This window comes from Papio anubis, chromosome 6 (genome assembly GCF_008728515.1).
Source record: "Papio anubis isolate 15944 chromosome 6, Panubis1.0, whole genome shotgun sequence".
Lineage (NCBI taxonomy): Eukaryota > Metazoa > Chordata > Mammalia > Primates > Cercopithecidae > Papio > Papio anubis.
In genome coordinates, this window is record NC_044981.1 from 65,016,929 (window position 1) to 65,043,947 (window position 27,019).

The following is a 27,019-nucleotide window of genomic DNA, read 5'->3' on the forward strand; positions in this document are numbered from 1 at the left end:
ACTACATTATGTACTTAAATGTTTTTCATTTCCCTTCTGGCACACTTTACCCAGTGTCCCCTGTAGTTAGGTGGGCTATGACATTGAGTTCAGGACAATGAATACGGGCAGAAGTGATAAATGCCACTTTTTAAGCATGACCCCAAACACCAAAATATCCTGGGTGATCCTGAATGCTTTTACTCATGCTCTCTGCTACCTAGCTGTCAACTCCAAGAATGACTTAAGATACCTTCAATGGTAATTTTAATTAGTTTAATATTCTAACATTCTTCACTGAGTCTCCTTTATGCAATGATTAAACATTGCTTAAACCACAGTTCAAATAGCAAAGCATAAATTTCTAACAAATCAGCTTTTTTTTAAAATTAAGGGAGAACAAAAAACATGAATAAAAAATATCCGGAAATCAACTAGTTCTATCACATAATATCAACTCTAGAGTACGTTGTATTTAGATACTTATCTAGCTGAAATTATTACCCAATATACAAATCTTTGTATTTCCAACACTTAAAAAACCTTGCACTTTAAATATTATTAAAACATAAGTGAGTATTCTCATTATTTCCCTTTAATCCTAAAATAGGAAGCAGTGGAAGAAGATTCTGCTACTATTAAATGAAAATGCAATTTGGATAGAGCACACTTTAAGTATTCCTTATCTTAAATGGCTGGGACTAGAAGTGTTTTAGATTTCAGAATTTTTTTGACTTTTAGTATATTTGCATTATTGAGCATCCGTAATCTGAAAATCCAAAATCTGAAATGCTCCAAGGAGAGATGAAACAAGATGGTGGAATAGAAGCCTACACCATTCATCATCCTCACTGGAAAACCACATTTTAATATTTATACACAGAAAAGTACTGTCACAAGAAGCAAAAATCCGGTCAGCAATCACAGTACCTGGTTTTAACTTCATATCACTAAAAAAGGCATTGAGGAAGTCAGGAGAGACAGTCTTGAATCATCAATGCCACCCCTCTGCCATCCCCCAGCAGCAGCCATGAGGCACCATGGAAAGAGAATCTTTTCACTTTCGGGAGGGACAGCACAGTGACTGGGGGGACTCTACATTGAACGCAGTGCTGCCCTGTCACCGTTGACAATACAGCCGTGCTGGGCTCAGCTACTGCCCATGCATAGAAGGAACATTTGCACCAACCCTAGCTAGAGGGGAATCACTCACCCCAGTGGTTGGAACTGGAGTTTCTCAGCAAGCCTTGCCACTGTGGGCAAAATGCTCTGTCGTCCTAGGTAAACTCAAAAGACAGTCTAGGAAACAAAGATTACAATTCCTAGGCAACTTCTAGTGCTAGGCTGGGCTTAGAGTGGACTAGGGTGGCATGTGACCCAGGAAGACACCAGCTAAGGGAGTGCTTGCACCATCCCTCTCCCAACCCCATGTGGTGTAGCTCACCTCAACAAAAGTGACTCTTTCCTTTGGCTTAAGGAAAGGAGAGGGAACAGTAAAGAGAACTTTGTTTTGCATCCTGGATACCAGCATGGCCACAGCAGGATACTGTGCCAGAGTCATCAGGCCCCCATTCCAGGGCCTAGCTCACAGATGACATTTCTAGACACACCTTGGGCCAAAAGGGAATCTGCTGCCTTAAAGGGCAGGCAGGATTGATTACCTGCTGACTAAAGAGCCCCTGGTCCCTGAATAACCAGGAATGTTATCTACCAAGTACACTGTGGGCCTTGGGCTCTGGGACATGCTGGATTCAGGGGTGACCCAGTACATTCCCAGCTATGGTGGCTATGGTAAAAGACTCCTTCTGTCTGAGAAAAGTAAGGGGGACTCTGTCTTGCACCTCAGCCACAGTAAGGCAGAGCAACAAGCAGACTCTTGGGGTCCCCAAGTCAAGGTCTAGGTTCTTAGAGGACAGCACTTTTGTACATGCCCTGTCCACAAGGGAGTCCACTGCCTGCAGGCTGAGTCTCAGGCCTGGCAGCATTCACCACAAGCTGTCAGAAGAGCCCTGGGGCTTTAAGTGAACATTGGCGGTGGCCTGGTGGACCCCCATGGAACAGAGTCTCCACAGAGACTCCTCTGCCTGTGGAAAGGGGAGGGAAGAGCAAGTAGGACTTTGTATTGTGGTGGTGTGTGTGTCAGCTTAGCCATAGATTAGCAGGTAAACTGCTAAGGGTTTTACTCCAATTCCTGGCTCCCAGACAGCATCTCAGTAGAAACCTTACAGGTCAGGAGAGAACAGCATTACATATTTAAAGTGCTGAAGATAGAAAAATTTTACCCTAGAATAGTATATCCAGTGAAAATATCCTTCAAGTATGAAGGATAAAGATCTTCCCAGAGAAACAAAAGCTAAGAGACTTCATTAACACCAGACCTGCCCTACAAGAAATGGCTAAAGGGAGTTCTTCAATCTGAAACAAAAGGATGTTAAGAGCAAGAAGAAATCATGTGAAGGTACAAAATTCACTGGAATAGTAAGCACACAGAAAAACAAAGAATAGTATAACACTACAATGGTGGTGTGTAAACCAGTCTTGTCTTAAGTAGAAAACTAAATGACGAACCAATCAAAAAAAAAAAAAACCTTTTCAAGACACAGGCAGTACAATGAGACGTAAAGAGAAACAACAAAAAGTTTAAAAGCAGGAGGATAAAGTTAAAGTGTAGCGCTTCTATTCGTTTTCTTTTGTATGTTTGTTTGTATATGTAGTCAGTGATAAGTTGTCATCAGTTTAAAATAATAGGTTATAAAATAGCATATGCAAGCCTTGTGGTAACCTCAAATTAAAAAACATACAACGAATACTTAAAAACATAAAGGCAAGACATTAAAGCATACCATCTTTTTGTCTTTAGTGAAGACAAAATCACCTTCACTAAAAGGAAGATAAGAAAGAAAGAAAGAAGACAGGATTGTAAAATAACCAGAATATAAATAACAAAATGGCAGAAGTCCTTACTTATCAGTAACAACACTGAATGTAAATGGACTAAACTCTCCAATCAAAAGACACAGACTGATTGAATGGATAAGAAATCCAAGACTCATTGATCTGTTGCCTACAAGAAATACATTTCACCTATAAAGACACACACAGACCAGAATGGAAAAAGATATTCCATGCCAATGGAAACAAAAAAAGAACAAAAGTAACTGTTTATATTGGGGAAAATAGATTTCCAGACAAAAACTGTATGAAAAGACAAAGAAGGTCATTATATAGTGATAAGGGGGTCAATTCAACAAGAGAATATAACAATTATAAATGCACCCAACACTGGAGCACCCAGATATATAAAGCAAATATTATTAGAGTTAGAGAGAGAGACCCCAATACATTAACAATGGAGACTTCAACACCCCAATTTCAGTACTGGACAGTTCTCTCAGACAGAAAATCAGCAAAGAAACATCAGACTTAACCTGCACTACAAAACAAGTAGACCTAATAGATATTTAAAGAACATTTCATCCAGTGTCTGTGGAACACATATTCTTTTCCTCAGCACATGGATCATTCTCAAGGATAAACCATATGTTAGGTTATAAAACAAGTCTTAACATATTCACAAAAATTGAAATAATATCAAGCATCTTCTCTGACCACAACGGAACAAAGCTACAAACCAGTAACAAAAGGAATTTACAGAACTATACAAACACATGGAAATTAAACAATATGCTCCTAAATGACCAGTGGGTTGATGAAGAAATTAAAAAAGAAATTGAAAGAGTTCTTGAAACAAATGATAACAGAAACACAACATACCAAAAACCTACAGGATATAGCAAAAGTAGCAATAAGAGAGAAAATTACAGCTCTAAAAGCCTAAATCAAAAAAGAAGAAAAACTTCAAACAAATACTGTAATGATGCATTTTAAAGAAATGAAAAATAAAGAAAAAAAACCACACCCAAAATTAGGAGAAGGAAAGAAATAGGATCAGAGCAGAAATAAATGAATTTTGAATAAAACAATAAAAAAGATAGATGAAGCTGGGCACGGTAGCTCACACCTGTAATCCCAGCACTTTGGGAGGCCGAGGCGGGTAGATCATGAGGTCAGGAGATCGAGACCATCCTGGCTAACATGGTGAAACCCTATCTCTACCAAAAATACAAAAAATTAGCCGGGCATGGTGGCGGGCGCCTGTAGTCCCAGCTACTTGGAAGGCTGAGGCAGGAGAATGGCGTGAACCCGGGAGGCAGAGGTTGCAGTGAGCCGAGACCACGCCACTGCACTTCAGACTGGGTGACAGAGAGAGACTCCGTCTCAAAAAAAAAAAAAAAAAAGATAGATTAAACAAAAAGTTGGTTTTTCAAAAAGAAAAAATTGACAAATCTTTAGCCAGATTAAGAAAAAAAGAGAAAGGAGACCCAAATAAATAAAATAAAAGATGAAAATGGAAACACTGTAACTGATACCACAGAAATTCAAAGGATCATTAGTGGCTACTATGAACAACTACTTACATGCCAATAAATTGGAAAATATGAAAGAAATGGATAAATTCCTAGACACATACAACCTACCAAACTTGAACCATGAAGAAATCCAAATCCTGAACACACCAGTAAAAAGTAACGAGTAACAAGATCAAAGTTGTAATAAAAAGCCTCCCAGTAAAGGAAAGACCAGGACCTACTGCTGATCCACAGCCGAATTCTATCAAACATTTAATGAAGAACTAATACCAGTCCTACTCTAACTGCCCCAAAATATGAAGGAGGAGGGAATAGTTCTAGTTTCATTCTGCAAGACTCTGATACCAAAACCAAAGACACCTGGGGAAAAAACAAACAAACAAAAAAAATCTACAGGCAAATCTCTCTCATGAATATTCATACAAAAACCCTTATCATATATTAGCAAACCAAATTCAACATTAGAAAGATCATTCGTTATGACCAAGTGGGATTTATCCATGGGATGGAAGGGATGGTTCAACAAATACAAATCAATCATTATAATACATCATATCAACAGAATGAAGGATGAAAACCACATGATCATTTCAACGGATGCTGAAAAAGCATTTGATAATGTTCAACATCCTTTCATGATAAAAACCCTCAAAAAACTGAGTATATATGTGAGGCCCACAGATAGTATCATACTGAATGGTGAAAAACTGAAAGCCTTTCTTCTTAGTTCTGGAGCAAGACAAGGATGCTCACTTTCAACACTGTTATTCAACATGAAAGTCCTCGCTGGAGCAATCAGACATGACAAAGAAAAAAAGGGCAATATAAACTGGAAAGGAAAAAGTCAAACTATCTTTGTTTGTAATGATATAATTTTATATTTGGAAAAACTTAAAGACTCCACCAAAAAATTATTATAACTGACAAGCAAATTCAGTAAAGCTGCAGGATACGAAAATTAACATACAAAAATCAGTAGCATTTCTTATGCCAATAGTGAACAATCTGAAAAATAAATTTAAAAAAGTAAGCCCCATTTACAATAGCCCCAAATAAAATTAAATAACTAGGAATTAACTTAACCAAAAAAGTGAAAGATCACTGCAATGAAAACTATAAAATACTGATGAGTGAAGAAGACATCAAAAAATGAAAAAATATTCCATGTTCATGGATTGGAAGAATCAATATTGTTAAAATGTCCATACTACTCAAAGCAATCTACAGATTCAATGCAATCCCTATCGAAATGGCAATGACAATCTTCACACACACCAAAAAACAAAACAAAACACCTACAGTGTATATGGAATCCCAAAGACCCAGAATACCAAAGCTATCCTGAGCAAAAAGAACAAAACTGGAGGAATCGTATTACCTGACTTTAAATTCTATTACAGAGCTATAGTAACTAAAACAGCATGGTACTGGCATAAAAACAGACACACAGACCAATGGAACAGAATAGAGAACCCAGAAATCAATCTACACACCTATGGTAAACTCATTCTTGACAAAGGTGCCAAAAATATGCATTGAGGAAAAGACCGTTTCTTCAATAAACAGTGCCAGGGAAATTGGATATCCATATGTAAAAGAATGAATCTAGACCCCTATCTCTTGCCACATACAAAAATCAAATCAAAATGAATTAAAGACCTAAGATCAAAGACCTCATACTATGAAACAACTTCAAGAAAACATTGGAGAAACTCTCCAGGACACTGGTCTGGACAAAGCTTCTTGAGTATACCCTAGAAGCACAGGCAACCAAGCAGAAAATGACAAATGGGATTACATCAAGCTAAAAAGCTTCTGCACAGTAAAGGGAACAATCAACACAATTAGGAGACATGGCATAGAATGGGAGAAAATATTTGCAAACTACCAAATGACAAGTGATTAATAACCAAAATATATAAGGAACTCAAACAACTCTATAGAAAAAAAGCCTAATAATCCTATTAAAAAGTGGGCAAAAGATTTGTATAAACATGTCTTAAAATAGACATACAAATGGCAAACAGACATATGAAAAGGTGCTCAACATCACTGATCATCAGAGAAATGCAAATCAAAACTGAGATTATCATCTCACCCTGGTTAAAAGAGCTTTTATCTAAAAGTCAGACAACAACAAATGCTGGTGAGGATGTGCAGAAAAGGGAACACTTGTACACTGTTGGTGGGAGTGTAAATTAACACAACCACTATGGAGAATTGTTTGGAGGTTCCTCAAAAAACTAAAAATAGAGCTACTATATGATCTAGCAATCCCACTATTTGGCACATACTCAAAAGAAAGGAGATCTATATATCAAAGAGATATCTGCACTCCCACGTTTGTTGCAGCAGTGTTCACAACAGCCAAGCTTTGGAAACAACCTAAGTGTCCATCAACAGACGAATGGATAAAGAAAATGTGGTACATATATACAATGGAGTACTATTCAGCCATAAAAAAGAGTAAGATTCTGTCATTTGCGACAACATGGATAGAGCTGGAGGTCATTATGCTAAGTGAAATAACCTAGGCACAGAAAGACAAACATCATACGTTCTGACTTATTTATAGGATCTAAAAATCAACAATTAAACTCGTGGACACAGAGAATTGAAGGATGGTTACCAGAGGCTGGGAAGGGTAGTGGGGCAGTGGCAGGCAGGTAAGGATGGTTACTAGGTACCAAAAAAAAAAGAAAAAAAGAATGAGTAAGACTTAGTATTTGAAAGCACAACAGAGGAACTATAGTCAATAATTTCACTGTACATTTTTAAATAACTGGCAGGGCACGGTGGCTCACACCTGTAATCCCAACACTTTGGGAGGCCGAGGCGGGTGGATCACTTGAGGTTAGGAGTTTGAGAACAGCCTGGTCAACATGGTGAAATCCCATCTCTAATAAAAAATGCAAAAAATTAGCTGGGCGTGCGGGTGGGCACTTGTTATCCCGGCTACTCAGGAGGCTAAGGCAGGAGAGGGAATTGCTTGAACCCAGGTAGTGGAGGCTGCAGTGAGTTGATATCACACCACTGCACTCCAGCCTGGTAACAGAGTGAGACTCTGTCTCAAAATTAAATAATTAAATTAAATAACTAAAAGAATATAATTGGACTGTTTGTAACACAAAGTATAAATGCTTGAGGGAATAGATACCGAATTTGCCATGATGTGATTATTATGCATTGCATGTCTACATCAAAATATGTACTCCATTGATACACCTACTATGTACCCACGAAAATTAAAAATAATTTTAAAAAAAGTTCCAAGGAACATTTCTTTGGAGTTCAAAGTTTCAAATTTTGAAAGCTTTCAGATTTTGGATTTTCAGATTAGGGTAGAGTAATTTCCTCTAATTACCTCAATTCTTATCAAATGTACACTTCCAAAATATATACTTTGGTAAAATATAAAAGGAAAAATATATAATTGGGTTTAAAATGTATATAGTAAGGTTGAAAAGTTACCTACTGACCTACTGGGTACAACATTCACAATTTAGGTGATGGCCACACTAAAAGCCTAGACTTCACCACAATGCAATATATGCATGTCAGAAATCTGCACTTGTACCCTCTAAATATATTTTTAAAAATTAAAAGAATCTCATTTATTTTTTTATATTAAATTATACATTCTCAAAACATTGAAAAATATGAAGAATAAACCCTATGGGAACCAAAGTACCTGACAGTTCCTTTAGCATTTCCTTATAGGAGTTTCCTGTCCTTATTATTATTTTAACCTATTTGATTTGGTTATTCTAGTACTTCCATATTCTTTAAACATTATTGATAAAAAGTAAGAATAATTTAAGACTCTGATTAATATATAGCATTATATGATTATTTATCAATTCTCATTACTTACTGTATTAGTCCGTTCTCACAATGCTATAAAGAACTACCTGAGACAGGATAATTTACAAAGAAAAGAGGTTTAACTGGCTCACGATTCCACCAACTGTACAGGAAGCATGGTTAGAGAAGCCTCAGGAAACTTACAATCATCGCAGAAGGCAAAGGGAAGCCAGCAAGTTGTATGTTGCCGGAGCAGGAAGAACAGAGTGAAGTGGGAGGTGCTACAGATTTTTAAACACCCAGATCTGGTGAGAACTCTATCATGAGACAGTACTACGAGGATGGTGCTGAGCCATTAGACACTACCCCCATGATCCAATCACTTCCTACCAGGCCACACCTCCGACACTTGGGATCACAATTCAACATGAAATTTGGGTAGGGACAGACAGTCAAACCGTATCATTCATATTATTTTAATAATCCAATAGAATGTTGCTTTTTACAACAAAATGCCGTGGCAATATTTTGCTAAACCCAGTTTATATGCAGGTATGTTTCCCTGTCCTCTCAACCATCTCCAGTCTAGGCCTATTTGACCTCAATGCTTGTTATTCTGTGTTGGATGGATTAGGTTCCCTGAATGTACTAACTGCAGTGCTCAATACTGTTTCCCAAGGAACCTTTTGGTTTAGTCACTATTAACAACATGGCCTTATTTACAGTCTACTGTCAAACACAAGGCCTTCTGAATTATCCTAAACTGGTCTGCTGGTTTCACCTTCTACAAATCCATCTTCTACATTGTTTCTAAAGTGATCTCACTCTAATACCCAAATCAGTATATGTCATTCCTCTAATTAATATCCTTTAAGATTCTACAGGACTAATAAATGTATTTTTCAAAGCATTCTGGTATGAGTTCCTAGGAATCTGTAAAGGTGCCACTAGGGCCACTACAGAAGATAAGGCAGCTAGCCATGCAGGAATCTGCTGCTACTTTAACCAGAGCAATTCTACTTGTTCCTAACCTCTATATGTATATGAACATATAAAATTGTTTTAAAAAGTTGTTTTGCTATTTTTTTATGAAAGGTACAATTACTAGTTGGTATTGGGAATAGACTCTAATTAATGTAATTTTGCATATAAAGCACTTCATGACCTGATGCTTACCAACTTGTTAACTTTATCTCACGCTTCTGAATTGTTCATTGTTCTTAAAACACTACAATTTTTATGCTACTTTAGGCTGTGTCCAACAGACACATTTTATTCCATGTAGTGCCATCATCTAGAACGCCCACCTTCTCATCTTATTTCATTAACAACTGTTAATGCCCTTCAGGTCTCGGCTTAATTACAATATGTCTGAGAAACTTTCCATGACTTGTAAATGTCCCTTGCTTATAACTCAATTATAACACATAGGTATTTTAACATTATTCATCTGCACATTTGTTTTATCACTAGATCTGCCAAACTTGGCTGAACAGATTTCCAGGCCAGACTAGTAACAACTACAGTAGACTATTTGGTATGTAATGACTAGGTCCCAATTCTTTTTCCTCCTACCTTTGTTTCAAGAACAAAAATTTATTAAATTAATAAAATAATTTCTCCAAGAAGATAATAATTAACCAATAAGTTTTTAGGAAGAGAAAGCTCTTAATTCACACAAAGTTATTTCCTTAAATGGAATTGATATACTTACTAGAAGAGCTGAACTGAATTTCTAAACAGCTTAATATAAAATATTTTGTAAAATAAAAAAGTTTCTGGTAACAACTTGTGGTAACATAAGACCAGAACAAACACTATTTTTAAATGTTTAATTGTCCAAAGACAACAAGTAGAAGAAAGGTGCCATCGTTTGGTCACCAAGCTTTTAGCTTGTTTTTGGATTGCATTTTCAATAATTATCAGGAATTTAACTATAATATTTAGATTATGATAAGCTTGACATAGACCTTATATAAAATATTATAACTTTTAAGGTCTTTAAACAACAATCTTTTGAACTTCACTTCATACTTTTTTTTTAATGTACAAAAAGACTGTACTTTTCAGAAACACAAAACTTTTATTACTTACTACTGCCCTCTAGTGAATTTCCAGAAAAAAAAAAATCAGAAAACTAAGATTGTATAGTTTAAAATGTTTCTATTAATAGGTTGGCCATAATTGTCACCAAATTTATTTACTTTGACTTCCAAGAATAAATCACCAACTCTATTTGAAAACTAAAATGTTTTAAAATAATATATACAAACTACATTCCTAATACCTTCTTTCACAGCTCAGTTTAGAATGGCACTTTTCTTCACATATCTCTCTTCTTTATCTGGAATGATGGTTTCCAACTCTGCAGGCCTTAGATTACAGTAAATGGTCAATGCTGAATACTACCTGTAGACTTAATAAATGTCTTCCACATATTTGTGAAATCTATTATTCAAAGATGTACATGCTATTATGATTAATGAAACAATACAGGTACTCAAGACTTTCAAGTTTTCACTGAGTCTAAGATGTATATATTTTCTTACATTTAATATCAGTGAAATTTGGATGCATCTAAAAATTGAAGGCATCATATTATTGAAGGCCAGGCAGAAGCCATGACATAGTTGTTGTTACATGCACATTCACAAATTTGGTCACAGCAAGTTACATTACAGTCACTTCAGTTGAATTACAAGCATTCTGGGTACAATTATTGAGTTTAATTGGCACTTATGTCTGAAAAGATAATATGATTTGACATTAAAACAAAAAGTTAATGTGTAAGTAAGGAGAAAGAATGAAGAAACATCAATAGTAAAGAAAAAATATTCATTAGAACAATGAGCATAATTCTGTATTTTCTTACAAAGCAACAGTCAAGTGCTTCATAAGCTTAGGAAAGGGAGATATCCAAAACAGAAGTTATTTTGCATTTTTCTGCTTAGGTATATGCAAAAGGACTCCCTCCTTCTATTTGGCAAAACAAGAAACAACAACAAAACATCTTAAATTTACAGGATAGGTGTGTTGGTGGTTTCAAAGAAAATCCCAGAGATAAGACTAGAACACACAAAAAAAGCTGCACATCAATTCTCTTCATAGCACAAAAGACAATACACTTTTTTAGCTTCTGTGTATGAGTGAAAACATGTGAAACTTGTTTTTCTGAGCCCAGCTTATTTCACCTAACATAGTGACTAAAACTAACGACTAAGAGAGGAGAGGCCGGTAAGGGTAGGGAGTACGGAGGGGAGATGAAGAGAGGCTTGATTCGTGGGTACAGTTAAATAGACAAAATAAGACCTAGTGTTCGATAGATCAGTAGGGTGACTACAGTCAACAATAATGTATTGTATATTTCCAAATAGCCAGAAGAAAATAATTCAGATATTCCTAGCATAAAGATAAATGTTTAAGGTGATGGATATTCCAATTACCCTGATCTGATCATCATACATTATATGAAAGTCTCAGACTATCACATGTACTTGGAAAATGTGTATACCTATTATGTATCAATAAAAATAAAAGACAATACAGTTGGTTCCCATGTCACAATGGTTCAACTTAGGATTTTCATACTTTGTGATGGTGTAAGACCATTCTTTTTTACTTTCAGTACAGTAGTCAATAATTTACATAAGAAAACATTTGATATTTTATTGTAAAACAGTCTTGGTGTTAGATAATTTTGTGCAACTGTAGGCTAATGTAAGTGTTCTGAGCATGTTTAAGATAGGCTAAACTAAGATATTGTGTTCAGATAGGCTAAACTAAGCTATGATGTTCATTAGTTTAGGTGTATTAAGTGCATTTTTAAACTTACAATATTTTCAACTTATGATGGATTTAACAGAATGTAACCCCACTGTAAGTCAAAAAGCATCTGTGTCATATAGTAAAACATGAACATCAATAACCAATTCAAAAAGTGATTTAGAATTCTCACACTCCAAATATAAAGTTTTAGGAATGCCTTTCATTTCATATTTTCCTTGTTATGGATGCAGATAAATCGAAGAAATCTCACTCACTAAATATAAAACAAAGATTATAAATGATTAAGAAAAAATTGTCAGATTTTTCCTTATAGTGATACATAAAGTAATGGTGCACCTTACAATCGGTAGCATACATTCAGTGAAATGTGCTATCACATAGGCTGAGAAATTTGACTTTTAAAGGGAATTTCTTTCTCAAAATATTATTGAGAACCACTGTTGTGGTTCATAAGGTGTTGTAACATGAACTGAATGTTTGTTTTCCCCTAAAATTCGTATGTTGAAATCTAATCCCCAGTGTGATATTTGTAGGTGGAGTTTTCCAGAGTTAATTGAGTCATGAGAGTGGATCCCTTATAAATAAGATTAATGCCCTTATAAGAAGGGTCACAATAGGGCTTGCTTCCTTTCTCTCCCTGCTCTTTATCATATGAGCGTAGAATGAGAAGACAGCCAACTGCAAATCAAGGAAGAGGGACCTCACCAGACATCAGACACCTTGATGTTGTACTTCCCAGTCTCTAGAATCGTGAGAAATAAAAGTTTGTTGTTTGAGTCACCCAGTCTATAGTACATCTGTTGTACTGACCTGAACTAAGACATGGAGGCAAACCAACATTTGATGTGTATAAGAAGAAAGTATTAAATGTTTTATTTCTATATTTGAATCTTTATCACTTTAATTTTCTTTAACCTATCAGTTTATATTTTACATTAAATGTACATAAGTTAGCATAATAATATGTAAATATGCATTTATAATCATAAATATCCTGGTGGACATATTTAAAGTTTTACGGATAAAGGTATATAGTGAACAATTTAGCAGTCACTGCTTCTATAGGCACTTCACTGGTCTATATGATACATTTTGCTGAAGACATCATTATTCATCATCTCCCCACTTGGTGGCACCAAAAAATTAGAATATCTACATATATATCCATGCCTACAAGTTTTACTTTTTTAAATTTAATAAGCATCAATTCCCTTTCAATGTAAGCTTAAAATAACAGGCAAACTAATATGCTGTTTGACCTTCTTCTCCTAAAGCTCACTGCCTAATTATTTGGCATTCATTAATACAGGGTACAGTAGTCAGAATCAGTAAAATTTAAATAATCAACTAGTTTCAAAAATAAACAATAATACATAACTAAGAAATTCACATTTGACTGACACATAAAATAAAAGAACTTCTCTAGCCTCAATACAAAACAAAATTCAGTTACAAATTCTGTAAGAAACACGATTTTTACATTTCATATATGTAGGGTCAAAGTACTCAAGTATTAATTTTCCACTCTGGGTACTTAATAATTAAGATTAAACGTCTTCTACTCCTCATGAATATTTTCTATACCCTCTTTTAAGCTGTCACAAGAAATGCCCAGTTCTCAAGCTTTTCCAAGGTAAGTTAGGAGAAAACTTTGTGTCCCAACTACAAGCAAGTATGATAATTATACTATTTAACCATCTATCTACAATAAAACCACATATCTATAAATTGTTGGTTTTCACTGAATTTTTACTAAAATTCCAGTAGGTATTATTGGCTCATTTTTACAGATGGGGAAGCTTGGGATCAGGTAATAGATTTTCAACAAACTCACACCCACGAATGGAGCTCAGCTATACACACCATGATGCCCCTCTTGAACAGAGCATCATCTACCTTCCTCTTCCCCTCCCTCTATATATCATAGGTATTAAAATTAGTCAAATCATGGCTTGGTAGCAAAGCCTGAGCTTTGAGTACTTGTAGTGCTATTCAAAAGATATTATCTCTCTATCCACACTTCCCCAACCCCAACTAACCACCATTCAATTACGAAGGCCTTTTGACTTACCTTTGAATAAGGAACACTCCCACTGATCATAATACAACTGCTTTTTGCATTTGGTTTATTTTCAGTGAGAGAGGAGAGGTGGGAACTATAGTTTGAACCATATGAAACTGTGAATATTCAACTGTTTAAGCTAATAGTGACTATTTATTAAGTGGCCAGTAGATTCCAAGACTTGGTGGATTATTTAATTAAATCCTCACTACCTTATTACTTAAATATTATACCACTATAAAGATGAAGAAATTTAGATGGGAAAGTAGGTCAGGAGACCCATGGATCCACATCTCAGCCTCTCCACACCAATTATTTTAATTTTATTGTTTATGCTGCTTAAAGAAAACAAATAACTGCTGGGAAGCTGGATCTTAGCAGGCTGTTACACTGGAATCCCTCCCTTGGCCTTAGGCCTTAAGTGGCCCCTCTCTACCTATTTAGCAAACTCTTTTATGTGTTCCTGGTTCCCACCCTCAATCCCATCATTATAAGGTCCTCTGGCTGTTTTATCAATATCCTTCAGCCCAGCCCTCTACACAGTAAAGTATCACATAATGTCATCAATGGATTCTTGGAAACTGTGACTTTAAGTGAAATGATGTATAACAAACCAATTTTTTTGTGTGTGTGAGACGGAGTCTCCCTCTTGTCGCCCAGGCTGGAGTGAAATGGCGCAATCTCGGCTCACTGTGATCTCTGCCTTCCAAGTTCAAGCGATTCTCCTGCCTCAGTCTCCCGAGTAGCTGGGATTACAGGAGCCCACCACTAAGCCAAGCTAATTTTTGTATTTTTAGTAGAGATGGGGTTTCACCATGTTAGCCAGGCTGGTCTCAAACTCCTGACCTCAGGTGACCCGCCCAACTCGGCCTCCCAAAGTGCTGGAATTACAGGCATGAGTCACTGCGCCTGGCAACAAAACCAATTTTACTACAGACTAATTGATGTAAATAAGAGCTAACTTCCTATGGCATATTTCTGGTCACAAGAACATCATCAAACTTCTAAATAAAGATTCTAAATAAACTTCTAAATAAATAAAGTATCTAATATTAAATACTGAAATAAATGTAAGCTCTACATACATTTAGGAAAGATCAATAAAAACAAAATACTCAACTTGGTGAATCAGTGAGTGACGATGGTTGTGGTCATAGTGGGTTAAATTAAGGAACAAATGTTTGCAAAGTGAAAATTATAAAGAGCACCTCCTACCACCACACAGTTCAAAAACAAAAACAAACAACGTTGGGCTAGCTGAATGTTTTTGTATTACAATTATTGTTATGCACTTGTATGTAGTATACTTTATGAATTTTTATTATACAATAATTTGCATTCATTTATTCATTCATTTTTCAACTCACTTATTCTTAGTTCAGGGTCATGGGTGGCTGGAGCCTATCCCACCAGTTCAGGTTGCAAGGCAGGAACCAACACTGGACAGGATGCCATTCCAACTGCAGGGTACACTCACACATACCTACACTAACTCCTACTGGTACAATTTCAGACATACCAATTCATCTAATGTGCACATCTTGGGAATGTGGGAGGAAACCAGAGTACCCAGAGAAAACCCACGCGGACATGGAAACAACGTGCAAACTCCATACGGTAGCCCTAGCCAGAAACTCATCTTTTTTCACATGAACATTATAAGAAAACAACATGAAAAAAAAAATGTTATTGAGGACCTGCTGTATTCTAGAAAAGTGAAGCTCTTTTAAGGATAGCTTAACTAATTCAGTATGAATATTATGTTGGTTCAATTGATTTAAATAATTTTCAAAGTTTCCAGTTAAATATAAAATAGTTTAAAACATTTCTTTCCAATAATATCATTCCTACAAAGAAGCTCTCTTTGAAATAGTTTTAATAACAACTTACTTTCTCCACTCCCACTTGCTACCCTCATAGCTTATTTAATTCAGAGCCACCAGAGTAGTACTGTTAAAATGTTTGTCAGAGCCCATGACTCTTCCATTTAAAAACTTACAGTGGTTTCTATTCTCAATCAGCATAAAATTCAAAACCTTAACTGCGGACTATAAAGCTCACATGACATGGCCTCTTGTTACCTCTCAATGAAACTTTTACTACTCCCCCTTGTCAACTGAATTCCAGCCACAATAGCTTTGCCTCCTTGCTAGTATCTGAAATATAGCATGTACATGCCCACCTCAGGATCCTCACCCTTACTCTTCTGTCATGACTTACTTTCACTTCATTCAGGTCTCTGTTCCGATGTTAGAAACTATTCCTGATCTTTACAGTAGTCTCAGCCTCTACTACCGTCTATCTCCTTATGCTGCCTTATTTTTCCTCATAGTATCTACCAACTGACCACTGGGAGACATGTCTCTGTGCATCTTTCATTTCTGCATATTTTGCAAGCCAGGAGCTAACTGACCGCCCCCCCACCCGACCCACCACTTTTTTTTTTTCTGTACTATCTTTTCAAAGATCTTTGTATAGCAAATAGTCTTGGCAGATACACAAAATATCTTTCCCTGCAGCAAAGGACAGGCATGCTTACCATCCATTATAAAAGATTCAGCTTCCCTAAGCTCAGGGTTCCTCTTCTACAACGCACTCAATTATGTGCAGGTCTCATCTAGTTCTCTCCCCATTGCCCTAGGGGAACTGGGACTCGGGAAACCAATACAAAAAAACGCTGATCCTATGGCTACTGCTATTGCTATGAGTAGAAGTCTTACATCTTCAGTTGCCATTCATAAAACTGGCAGGTTACAAGTAGGGTAAATATCTTGGCCCTTCATAGTTCTTGACATTGACATTACATATTGAATTTCTCTCTATTTTTTTTCTCCTAATATTTGATTGCTATATCCTCATTTCTCTATAGGTTTCAAAGCACTTTTACAAATAGTATCATCTGACCTTCAAAAATCCCTGTGGAACATTTTCTATTTCTATTTAATAGGGAAGACACTGATCCAGAAAGGTTAAAGGACAAACCCAAGATTAGCATAACAGATCAGTCACAGAATAATAGCAATTAGAATACAGGTCTAATTCCTAATTTGTTACTAACTTGTGACTACTTCTTAAAAGATAACTACTATACTGTACATTCTGTGAGACAGAAGAATATCACCCACTGATATTAGATGGCAAATTCCTTACGTGGTATCACATAAAAACACAAAAATGTCAATGAATAATAAAACTGAGTACCCAAATAAGCACCTGTAAGACACTGAAATGTACGTCTTTTGGGGTTCTTTTATTATACATTACGGCACGTGAATGATCATGCGACAAAACTAGATTCTGTTCTTACAGTAATAGCCATTTCCTTTATGTCTACAGGAAGACATCTTAAGAAAATACCCAAAAAAGTTTCCTTTGTAACCAGAATTGTCATCTTTGCAAGAATTAAGAGTGCTTCCACATAAACTTCATTAACCTGAAAGGTTCCAGATAATATTAATGCTGTTTATACAACTCTCAAGATAGGTAATAAAGAAGCATTTATTACTAGCTTTTTATCTATAATGTGAGCAAAAGACTCAAAGAGAAGTCTGTATACAACTTGGTCAGTCATTTATAATTCACACCTTACCACTTCCAGGAAGACTGAAGGGAAAAAAAGTCGAGAGTGTAAGAATAGATTTCATATACAAGAGAAGTGTCAAGTTATATAAAATATCTGATTTTAAAAGCCCTATATTCCCTAGTAGAGTAAATCTGCAAAATCAGTAATAGATATGGTCTATGGTTCAGAGTTCTAATATGCTTATAAATCTATTAATATGCTTATAAATCTATATGCTTATAGATGCAATAGATTTATAAGCATGCTTATAAATCTATTAATATGCTTATATTATACATGCTTATATTATAAATGTATTAATATGCTTATAAATCTATAAGCATATAGATTTATAAGCATATCAGATAATATTATAAATCTAATACATGGATTTATAAGCATAGATTATAACAGTATATAATCACCTTCAAGGTTCGTAAGTTATAAAACTTGATTATTACGTTGCACAAATACAGCTAAAATGATGATGACGAAGTAGTTAAAATTTTACCCTTAAGTAAAGAAAACTGAAGAAAAATTGAAAAAGAATCAAAATATTATAAAGGAAAACAATAAAGTTTAATAAATTACTAAGGTAAAAAAATTGCTTTATAAGGCAATTTTAACTCAATTATCCCCATTTCACTTACTGTGTAAGTTATAGCTGCCAACATTCCGATCAAGGTCAGAGAACTGATAGAAAATGACAACGCAGCTAAACCATCTGTGAAGAAAGAAAAACTGTTAAAAATGTACATATACACTACTCAAATACTTATATTTGGCAAATCAACATAGAAAGCTGAGCGGCTTACATATTTTGAAAAAATAAAAACCACTATGTATTACCGTATTCTTGAAGTGCTAACTCCAAGTGGAGAAAAGAGTTTCTAAAGGACTTTTTAAAAATTGATTTGTAAAAAATCTTTCAGACTAGCTGAGATTTTCTTTCCTTCACCTCTTAAAATTAAGAGGAAAATTACTGGCTAATTATTGGGCCCAAAAAGAGATCAGTAAAATACCAGATGTTCAAAAGGTGATTAAAAAGATCACATGGCCTTTCTTAATGGCAGACCCTGAGAAATAACATTTCATAGGAAAGCTACTGACCTTGACTCTTTCTCCCTTCTCCCCTCACTGAGTCTTGAGACTTTCAGTTTCTTTGTTCTTAATTTTCAAATCAGTTCTTAATAGACAGTCAAAAACTAAAATCTTAATTAAAGAGTTTATTTCACTTTTTAACTTGAAAGGAGAGGCTTGCCCACTTGGCAGAAAAATAAAAGCAAACACAACTAGAAAATAGATTCAAAAATACACACACACACACACACACACACACACACACAAAATACTATGCTAACTAGTTGGATTTAGGAAATTATCTAAAGGAAGGTCAAAGAGTGAGGGGCAGGAATGATACTTTCACATAAATATATCAAATTATGTAATAAAACACTATGCAAATTTGAATATTCTTAGGTAGGAGCAATACTTTTTCCAGTTTTAAAACAGGTCCTATTAGGCCTGTATTGATCGAGTTTAAATGCAAGTCCTGTGGAACCAAATACAAGGTTTCGATTAATTTAATGTATTAACACTAATCTTTTATGAGTACTAATAAAATTATAATGATCTATCATCTTAAAACTCATGTCTCAGTTTTGTATAACACATAGAAAGAGCATATTATTAACAAATTCACAATCATGCAAGGCAAATTTTTAAGCCTTAATTTTTTAAAACTACTTTTTATCAAATCAAAGACATTTTGATGCTGTTACTTTATTGATCATATCAGAAGTATCAACAGAACGTGTTCATACAACTAGGAGGGTCTGAAATCTGGCTGATAATAATTTTAAGGTACTATCACTTGTAAAATATATCTCCCAAACAGAGATGTAAAAATCTGAAAAATTATGTGCCTTAGAAATGATAAAATAGACATGTTGACATATTTGGCCAATCAAAATGTTAATATTACTAATAGTCCAAATCATCTGAACCAAATAACTCAAAATTGATCATTATTAATTATTCCCATTTGGGTAAAAGATGAATAAAAACATGTGCTGAAGATACTTGAAGATGCATTCTCTTTACATGTTAGGGGGTCTTTGATCTGGGCATATACACCTTTATGATATAATAAATCCTATTGTAAACAAGTTGTAGTATAGTCACAAAATGCATTACCCTGCTGCAATAAAAAGGAACTACTAATACAAATGAATTTTAAAACATTACTTCATGAAAAATGCCAGGCATACACAAAAAAGAATCATTAATAAATGGAATCAGAATTCCACTTACAATATTCAAAAAAAGCAAAACTAATATAACTAATATACAGTGGCAGAAATTGTAACAATGGTGCCTCTCCTGGGAGATGATATTAACTGAACGGCATACTGCAAAAAAATTGCTGGAGTGATGGATGTGTTCTATACCTTAACTGCAATCGGTTACAATGACTGTATACATGTATCATGAGATCTATGCATTTAACTACATATAAAGCATTTTCTTAAAAAAGGTATATAGGCCAGGTGCAGTGACTCATGTCTGTAATGCCGGAACTTTGGGAGGCCAAGGTGGGCAGATTACAAGGTCAGGAGTTCGAGACAAGCCTGGCCAATATGGTGAAACCCCATCTCTACTAAAAATACAAAAATTAGCTGAGCATGGTGGCGGCTACTCAGGAGGTTGAGGCAGAAGAACCACTTGAAACAGGGAGGCAGAGGTTGTAGTGAGCCAAGATCACGTTACTGTACTCTAGCCTGGGTGACAGAGCAAGACTCCATCTCAATCAATCAATCAATCAATAAAAAGATTTATACCCTTGATGCCTGAAAAATGCAATGCAAGGAGGCGGGATGAGAGACGAAAGGACTAAAATTTAAGAATAGTTAGGTAACTGTTTTGGACTTACATAGCTGATCTAGAGTGATAAGTAACATGTATACTAGAATATGGTGTTTAACATTGGAGACAAAAAAAAAAAGACTAAAGAGAATGGAATTACAAAAAAACAGAATAATGCTACCTATCTAATCACCAATTCAAGTTATACTAATACTCAAAGTATAACTTATGAAATAATGTTTAGGATAGAAGAGTAGTTACTCAAGATATCTAAAGGAGTTAACTCCAAGAAAAGAAGCCATTAATTTATCAGCGATAGAATCAAGGTATATAAATCTGACGATTCAGTATTAGTAGATGCCAGGCCTGCTACCCTTATTCTTGCTGGTATCAGTAAGATATTAATGAATCACAATGTACAACATGAGATCTTAAGTGGAAATTAAGAAAATTAAGAACTCATACAGCAGACTGCAAGACTTAATTTAATCATTGTTTAGTATTGTACCTGGGTAAAAAGAAAGAAGTGCTGATCAAAGAATGTACAGTACCTATTAGAATAGTCAAAAAACCAATTTTTCTGCATAATATTAATAGAAATAAGTACACTAGGTATCTTTAAAAATAAGGTTGCTATGTTCAAATGCACAAGGAATTTTTAATATGATACACAGTATTTTAACATCACTTTCTAACGCCAAAGTTATTTTTTCAATGATTAAGCAACTTTCTTAATCTAACCCATGAGCCTTTTTTTTTTTTTCTGTAAAAACCTAGGTCACACAGAGTAAGTTAAGGAAAACTTCTAGAAAAGCCATGCCAAAATATTTTGATGAGGTAAATTTCTAAAACAGTATTTAATTCATATAAAACCTCTGTAATTTATATTTTATATAAAAGATGATTTAATCTCAAACAAAAACATAAAGGTTCTCTCTTACTAATTAAAAATTAAAAATGAAACCCAATATACCCAGTATATTTCTTTAACATATTATTTTATATTATCCTAAGTGAATTAGAAATTATAAGAGCCTCACTGCTAAAATACTTTGAAGAAAAGATTAAATTTTCTTTCAACATGGTAATTTTATGAAGAGGTCAAGAAAATAGCTATGTAATAGCTAGAAGGCTAAAAGCAAACCTTAAGAACGCAATACTTCTAATTTGTCTAGCATTAGAGTCAAGAAAATAGCTACGTAATAGCTAGAAGGCTAATTTTTTTTTTTTTTTTTTTTGAGACAAAGCCTCGCACTGCCTTGCTCAGTCCCCCAGGCTGGAATGCAATGGCGCAATCTCAGCTCACTGCAACCTCCACCTCCTGGGTTCAAGAGATTCTCCTGCCTCAGCCTCCCGAGCAGCTGGGATTACAGGCACCTGCCACTGCACCCAGCTAATTTTTGTATTTTTAGTAGAGACGGGGTTTGGCCACGTTGGCCAAGCTGGTCTCAAACTCCTAACCTTGTGATCCACCCCCAACCCCTCAGCCTCCCAAAGTGCTGGGATTACAGGCACGAGCCACCACACCCAGCTGGGGTTAAATTCTTAACAAAATACAAATAGACTGCTTCTCAAAAGTTCGAAGTATCAGGAAATATAGATTACTATGTTTTTTTAAAAAAAAAAAAAAACGATACTTACGACTACTTCCAAGTTCTTCAAATAGGAACTTCACTTTTTCCCACTCTGTAGAATTTTTGTTATTGGGAACATTCAATGGAACAAAGGCACTACAAAAGAGAAAATAATTGTTTTAATAGCTTTAAAGATAAAATGTTAAATTAGATAGTTTGAAACTCAAATTATTTTTCTCCAAAACAATAAATAAATAAAATCTGTACTATGCACAGAGGGGAGTGAAGAGTTAAATGCCTATGCATTAACTTCATTGCAAATTTGTTTTAATAGTTGTATTACTGCATTCAGTAAAATTTCCCTTGTAATCCCGTATGTTTTCTGCACTTAAAATACTTTATTATACTTTAATAAAGCTGGGAAAAAACAAAAAATAAATATATAATATTTTGAGAATGGACCATAGGTTTTAGACGATCAAAACAATCCACAAAAAAGGTTAAGGACATCTGTATTAAATCAGTAAAGCAGAATGTAAATATATGCAATTATTTAAGAAAAGAAATATATTAGAATAAACAGTAAATGTCTCACTGTGGAATTGGAAGTGATTATTACTTTTTTATTAGTATTTTTCTATTAATATATCTTTCAAGATTCCATCCAACAGACACAATGAAAGTAGTTTCAAAACTATTTGTTTTTCAACCCACAGGTGAAGAGGAACTGTAGAAATAATAGAGATAGCTAGCATCCTAGGACCTGCTCTATGATCTTAGACTGGGAAAAGGTAGAATAAATAAATGTTCACTTTATTATCTAGCCCATATCAATAACAAGATAATCCAGAGATGAAGGTAAAGAGCTGGGTATCCCTTAGGTTGTATATGGGTAGGAACAAATAAGAGTAGGAAGTAAAAAAAAAAGAAAAAAAGAATCCCTATTTCCTATTGCTACTGATAACTCTTATTTTAAAAATGACTGGGCACAGCATGTCAGGAGGTTAAATTTCTAACAATCTGCATTGACTTCAGTTTACTATATTCTTCTTAATCCTCGAGACTTATTTCTCCCCACTTTTAGGAAAAAAAGGTGCTTACTCACAGGCATAGAGGAATAAATGCAGAAAGTTTATTATTTGTTGACCGAGGTATGAAATCAAACAAAGAGCAGAGGTGTGGAATCAAGAAATAAAATTACAACATTTTTGTATATCATACATCCATAACACAAATATAAACTAAGCAAGAAAAAACTACCAATATGATATTCCTTTATTTGAACAGAGTTTGTTCTGGATATCCCAGAAAGTATGTTCTGAACTTGTTAGTTGGGAATAACCAATTTGTGAGAGTGGGAAAACAAAAATTTCTATGTTGTACAAAATACCACCTATCGTACTATTAAAAAGGAAATATGTATTAGGATATCTAAAAATAGCATTCATACTCATAGGGCTCAATATGCAATATTCTAAAACTCAGTATGTCAGTTTTAGGTAATCAAAGATATTGTACAGAAAGAGAAGAAAATTAATTAACCCTTGCTCTTGATGACACACGTTCAACTCCTGAGCAGAATTATCTAGTAGTTCAAATATTCAAAAAAGAGTAACATCAGAGGGAACCTTATATAACCAAAAAAAACTAAAAAGACTAAAAAGACTAAGTGACCCACACTACTATCAGAATGACTTCAGGAAAATACTTCGAAAGCATCCATCAGAGAGTTAACATTTGAGCACTTAGTATTTTGGGTATAAACGAAAGCACAAATTCAAAGCAGGTTCCTAAATCACTTTACCACCAGGATTTTATAATCTAAAAAACAGACCTAAAATATTTTCACATAAACTAAGAAAACATCCATAAGTCGAACTCAAAACATGGCAAAGGCACTAATTAATCAACACAGACCCTGGCCTTAACTCTGCAGGACGTTGATGAACCCGGCTTTCCTTTTTCAATGGAACTGATGTAGGGTAAGAAGACCCAGAGGGCAGAGCAGCACCTGACTGGTATAAAAGCATGTCGACCTTTTAACCACCAGAAAGAACAAACCACTGTTCATTAGCCAAACAGCAGCCCCACAGACAGAGATCCATAAAGAAAAAGAAATGCCTACCAACAGATGAAAAGGCAACTGAAGTCAAAGTTATAATACAGATACATCAGTTCTGAGGAAAGAGACAGCAGTTAAGATTATCAGGTATTTAGTATACTAAATGAAATGGTGATGACATTAAAGTGACCAAGAGTTAGTATACAACGGGATTTGTGTGGTAGAAAGGTTCACATACTTTTAAAATTTCAGCCCTTCTAGAAAAAAAAAATGTATACAGAGCACTTCAGCTTCCAAAAACACAAAGTATTAGATTAAGCCATTTATGACTAGTGTTCCATTATTGGAATATTAAGCTTGTGGGAGTTATTTATATTTCACTGCTCAAGGTCATCACCAAGGTCTGATTTTTCACTAAAAAAATTTGCAACCTCTGGCATAAAGGGGTTAAAATACAAACTAGAGTCTAGTAAGACAACACTTTTCCCTCATGCCCTTGAAAACAATAAAACTAAAAAACTGCTTAGTAAAAATATTTTCTACCCAATCTGATTCACTGAATTAGCTTAACACACATTATCTCTTCAGAAAGAGACAAAGAAAAAGCTAATGAATTTCAGTAGATATGAAATGGAAATGAATTCAGCAGACTGAAAATAAGATGTTCACTTCTTACACTCCATCACCAAGTCAATTCATATTTATCTTCCAAATAGCTTATGTTTCTTCCTCTCTGTTCTCTTGGTAACCACTGCAGTTCCAAAGCTCACCTGAACTTATATAATGGCTACTTAACTGATCTTCCTACCTACTATTTACATACCACTTCTCCAACCCAACAGCCAAAATCCTCTTGCAATACATCCTCCACAGTGCTGTAACTTTTAATTTTTTTTTTTTTTTTTTGAGACAGAGTGCCACTCTGTTGCCAGGATGGAGTGCAGTGGCTCAATCTCAGCTCACTGCAACCTCCACCTCCCAGGTTCAAGCTCTTCTCCTGCCTTAGCCTCCCAAGTAGCTAGGATTACAGGTGCACACCACTATGCCCAGCTAATTTTTGTATTTTTAGTAGAATTCACTATGTTGGCCAGCATGGTCTCGATCTCTTGACCTCGTGATCCACCTGCCTTGACCTCCCAAAGTGCTGGGATTACAGGCAGGAGTCACCATGCCCGGTCCACAGTGTTGTAACTCTTAAAGTCATATATATTTATTTTCATGCATTCATGTACACAAATATATACACATCTTCACTGTCTTTGAATTACTCAGTAGGACAAAATTTAAAATTTCTTAAATATGGCATGTAAGACCCAGAGTCTACTTACTTGGCTAATGTCATATCCTGTCACTTGCTCACAGGAACACTTGAAACATCACATTACCCTTCTTTTTTTGAGGGGAGGGGAAATCTAAATTCACATAATACTTTTTATGTCATTCTTCAAACACTCCATGCTAACCTCAGCCTCCCAGTTAGTATATTTTATAGACTGAATTGTGCTCCCTAAAAATTCATACGTTGCTGGCTCTCTGCTCCTCCACTCTATAGAGAGCCTCATCTTTGCAGAAGCACCAGCCACATCACTGAGACATCATGGTGGAAGTGAAGGGCAGAGTGAATGGATTTGGTCATAGTGGTGCCTGGTCACCAGAGCTCCTTTTAACCCTGGCAAAGGGAATATTGTTGCCATCATTGACCCCTCAGTGACCTTAACTATATGGCCTACATGTTCCGACATGACTCCACCCATGGCAAGTTGTAGGGCACTGTCAAGGCTGAGAACTGGAAGCTTGTCGTCAATGGAAATCCCATCACCCTCTTCTTACAGGTGCAAGATTTCACCAAAATTAAATGGGGTGATTTGGGTGCTGATAATGTTGTGAAGTCTACCAGCATCTTTACTACCATGAAGAAGGCTGAGATTCTCTTAGAGCAGGGAGCCAAAAGGATCCTCATCTCTGCCCCTTCTGCTGATACCCCCATGTGATGGGCCTGAACCATGAGAAGTACAAAAATGGCATAAAGAAGGTCAGCAATGCCTCCCGCACTATCAACTGCTTCGTCACCCTGGACAACTGTGGCATCATGGAGGGACTAATGACCACAGTTCAAGCCATCATTGGCACTCAGAAGACCATGAATGGTCCCTTTGGGAAACTGTGGTGTGACAGCTGTGGGGCTCTCGAGAACATCATCCCTGCCTCTACCTGTGTTGCCAAGGCTGTGGGCAAGGTCATCCCTGAGCTACAGGAAGCTTACTGGCATAACTTTCCATGTCCCCACTGCCAATGTGTTCGTTGTGGACCTGATGTGCCACCTGGAGAAACTTGCCAAATATGATGACATAAACAAGATGGTAAAGCAGGCATTAGAGGGTCCCCTCAAAGGCATCCTGGACTACCCTGAGCAACAGGTTGTCTCTTCCAACTTTACTAGTGATACTCTTTCACCTTCGATGCTGGGCTGGCCTGCCTTCAACAACTACTTTTTCAAACTCATTTTCAGATATGACAATGAATTTGGCTACAGCAACAGGGTGGTGGAACTCATGTTCCACCTGGCTTCCAAGGGGTAAAAGCCCCTGATCACCAGCTCCAGCAAGAGCACAACAGGGAGAGAGAGGCCCTCAGCTGATGGGGAGTCCCTGCCACACTCAGTCCCCCACCACACTGAGAATCTCCCCTGGTCACAGTTTCCATGCCAGACCCCCTGAAGGAGGAGGAACCTAGGGAGTACCACTTTGTCATGCACTATCAATAAAATCCCCTGTACTCAACTCTCCAAAAAAAAAGAAAAAAGAAAATCCCTACGTTGAAGCCCTAACTCCCAATGTAATGGTATTTGGATACAGGTCCGTTAGCAAGGGAATTAGGGTTAAATGAAGTCAAAAG

General features: G+C 35.7%; 1 protein-coding gene and 1 pseudogene across 4 annotated transcripts in view; one reads left to right on the top strand and one right to left on the bottom strand.

Annotated features, from left to right (window-relative positions):
- The window catches only part of LMBRD1 (LMBR1 domain containing 1), a 129,291-nt gene that overhangs the window by 53,010 nt on the left and 49,262 nt on the right, over positions 1 to 27,019 (bottom strand). For all 4 annotated transcript variants that reach the window (XR_004184313.1, XM_031667153.1, XM_021937398.1 and 1 more), the window contains 2 exons: positions 22,130 to 22,218; positions 18,274 to 18,347 (listed from right to left, as the gene is read on the bottom strand). Coding sequence is in view for 3 of the 4 variants with exons in the window: in XM_031667153.1 (XP_031523013.1) it covers positions 18,274 to 18,347; positions 22,130 to 22,218 (163 nt within the window). In the remaining variant the exon portion in view is untranslated. The remainder of the gene's footprint in view (positions 1 to 18,273; positions 18,348 to 22,129; positions 22,219 to 27,019) is intronic.
- On the top strand, positions 25,734 to 26,840 carry LOC110743090 (annotated as a pseudogene).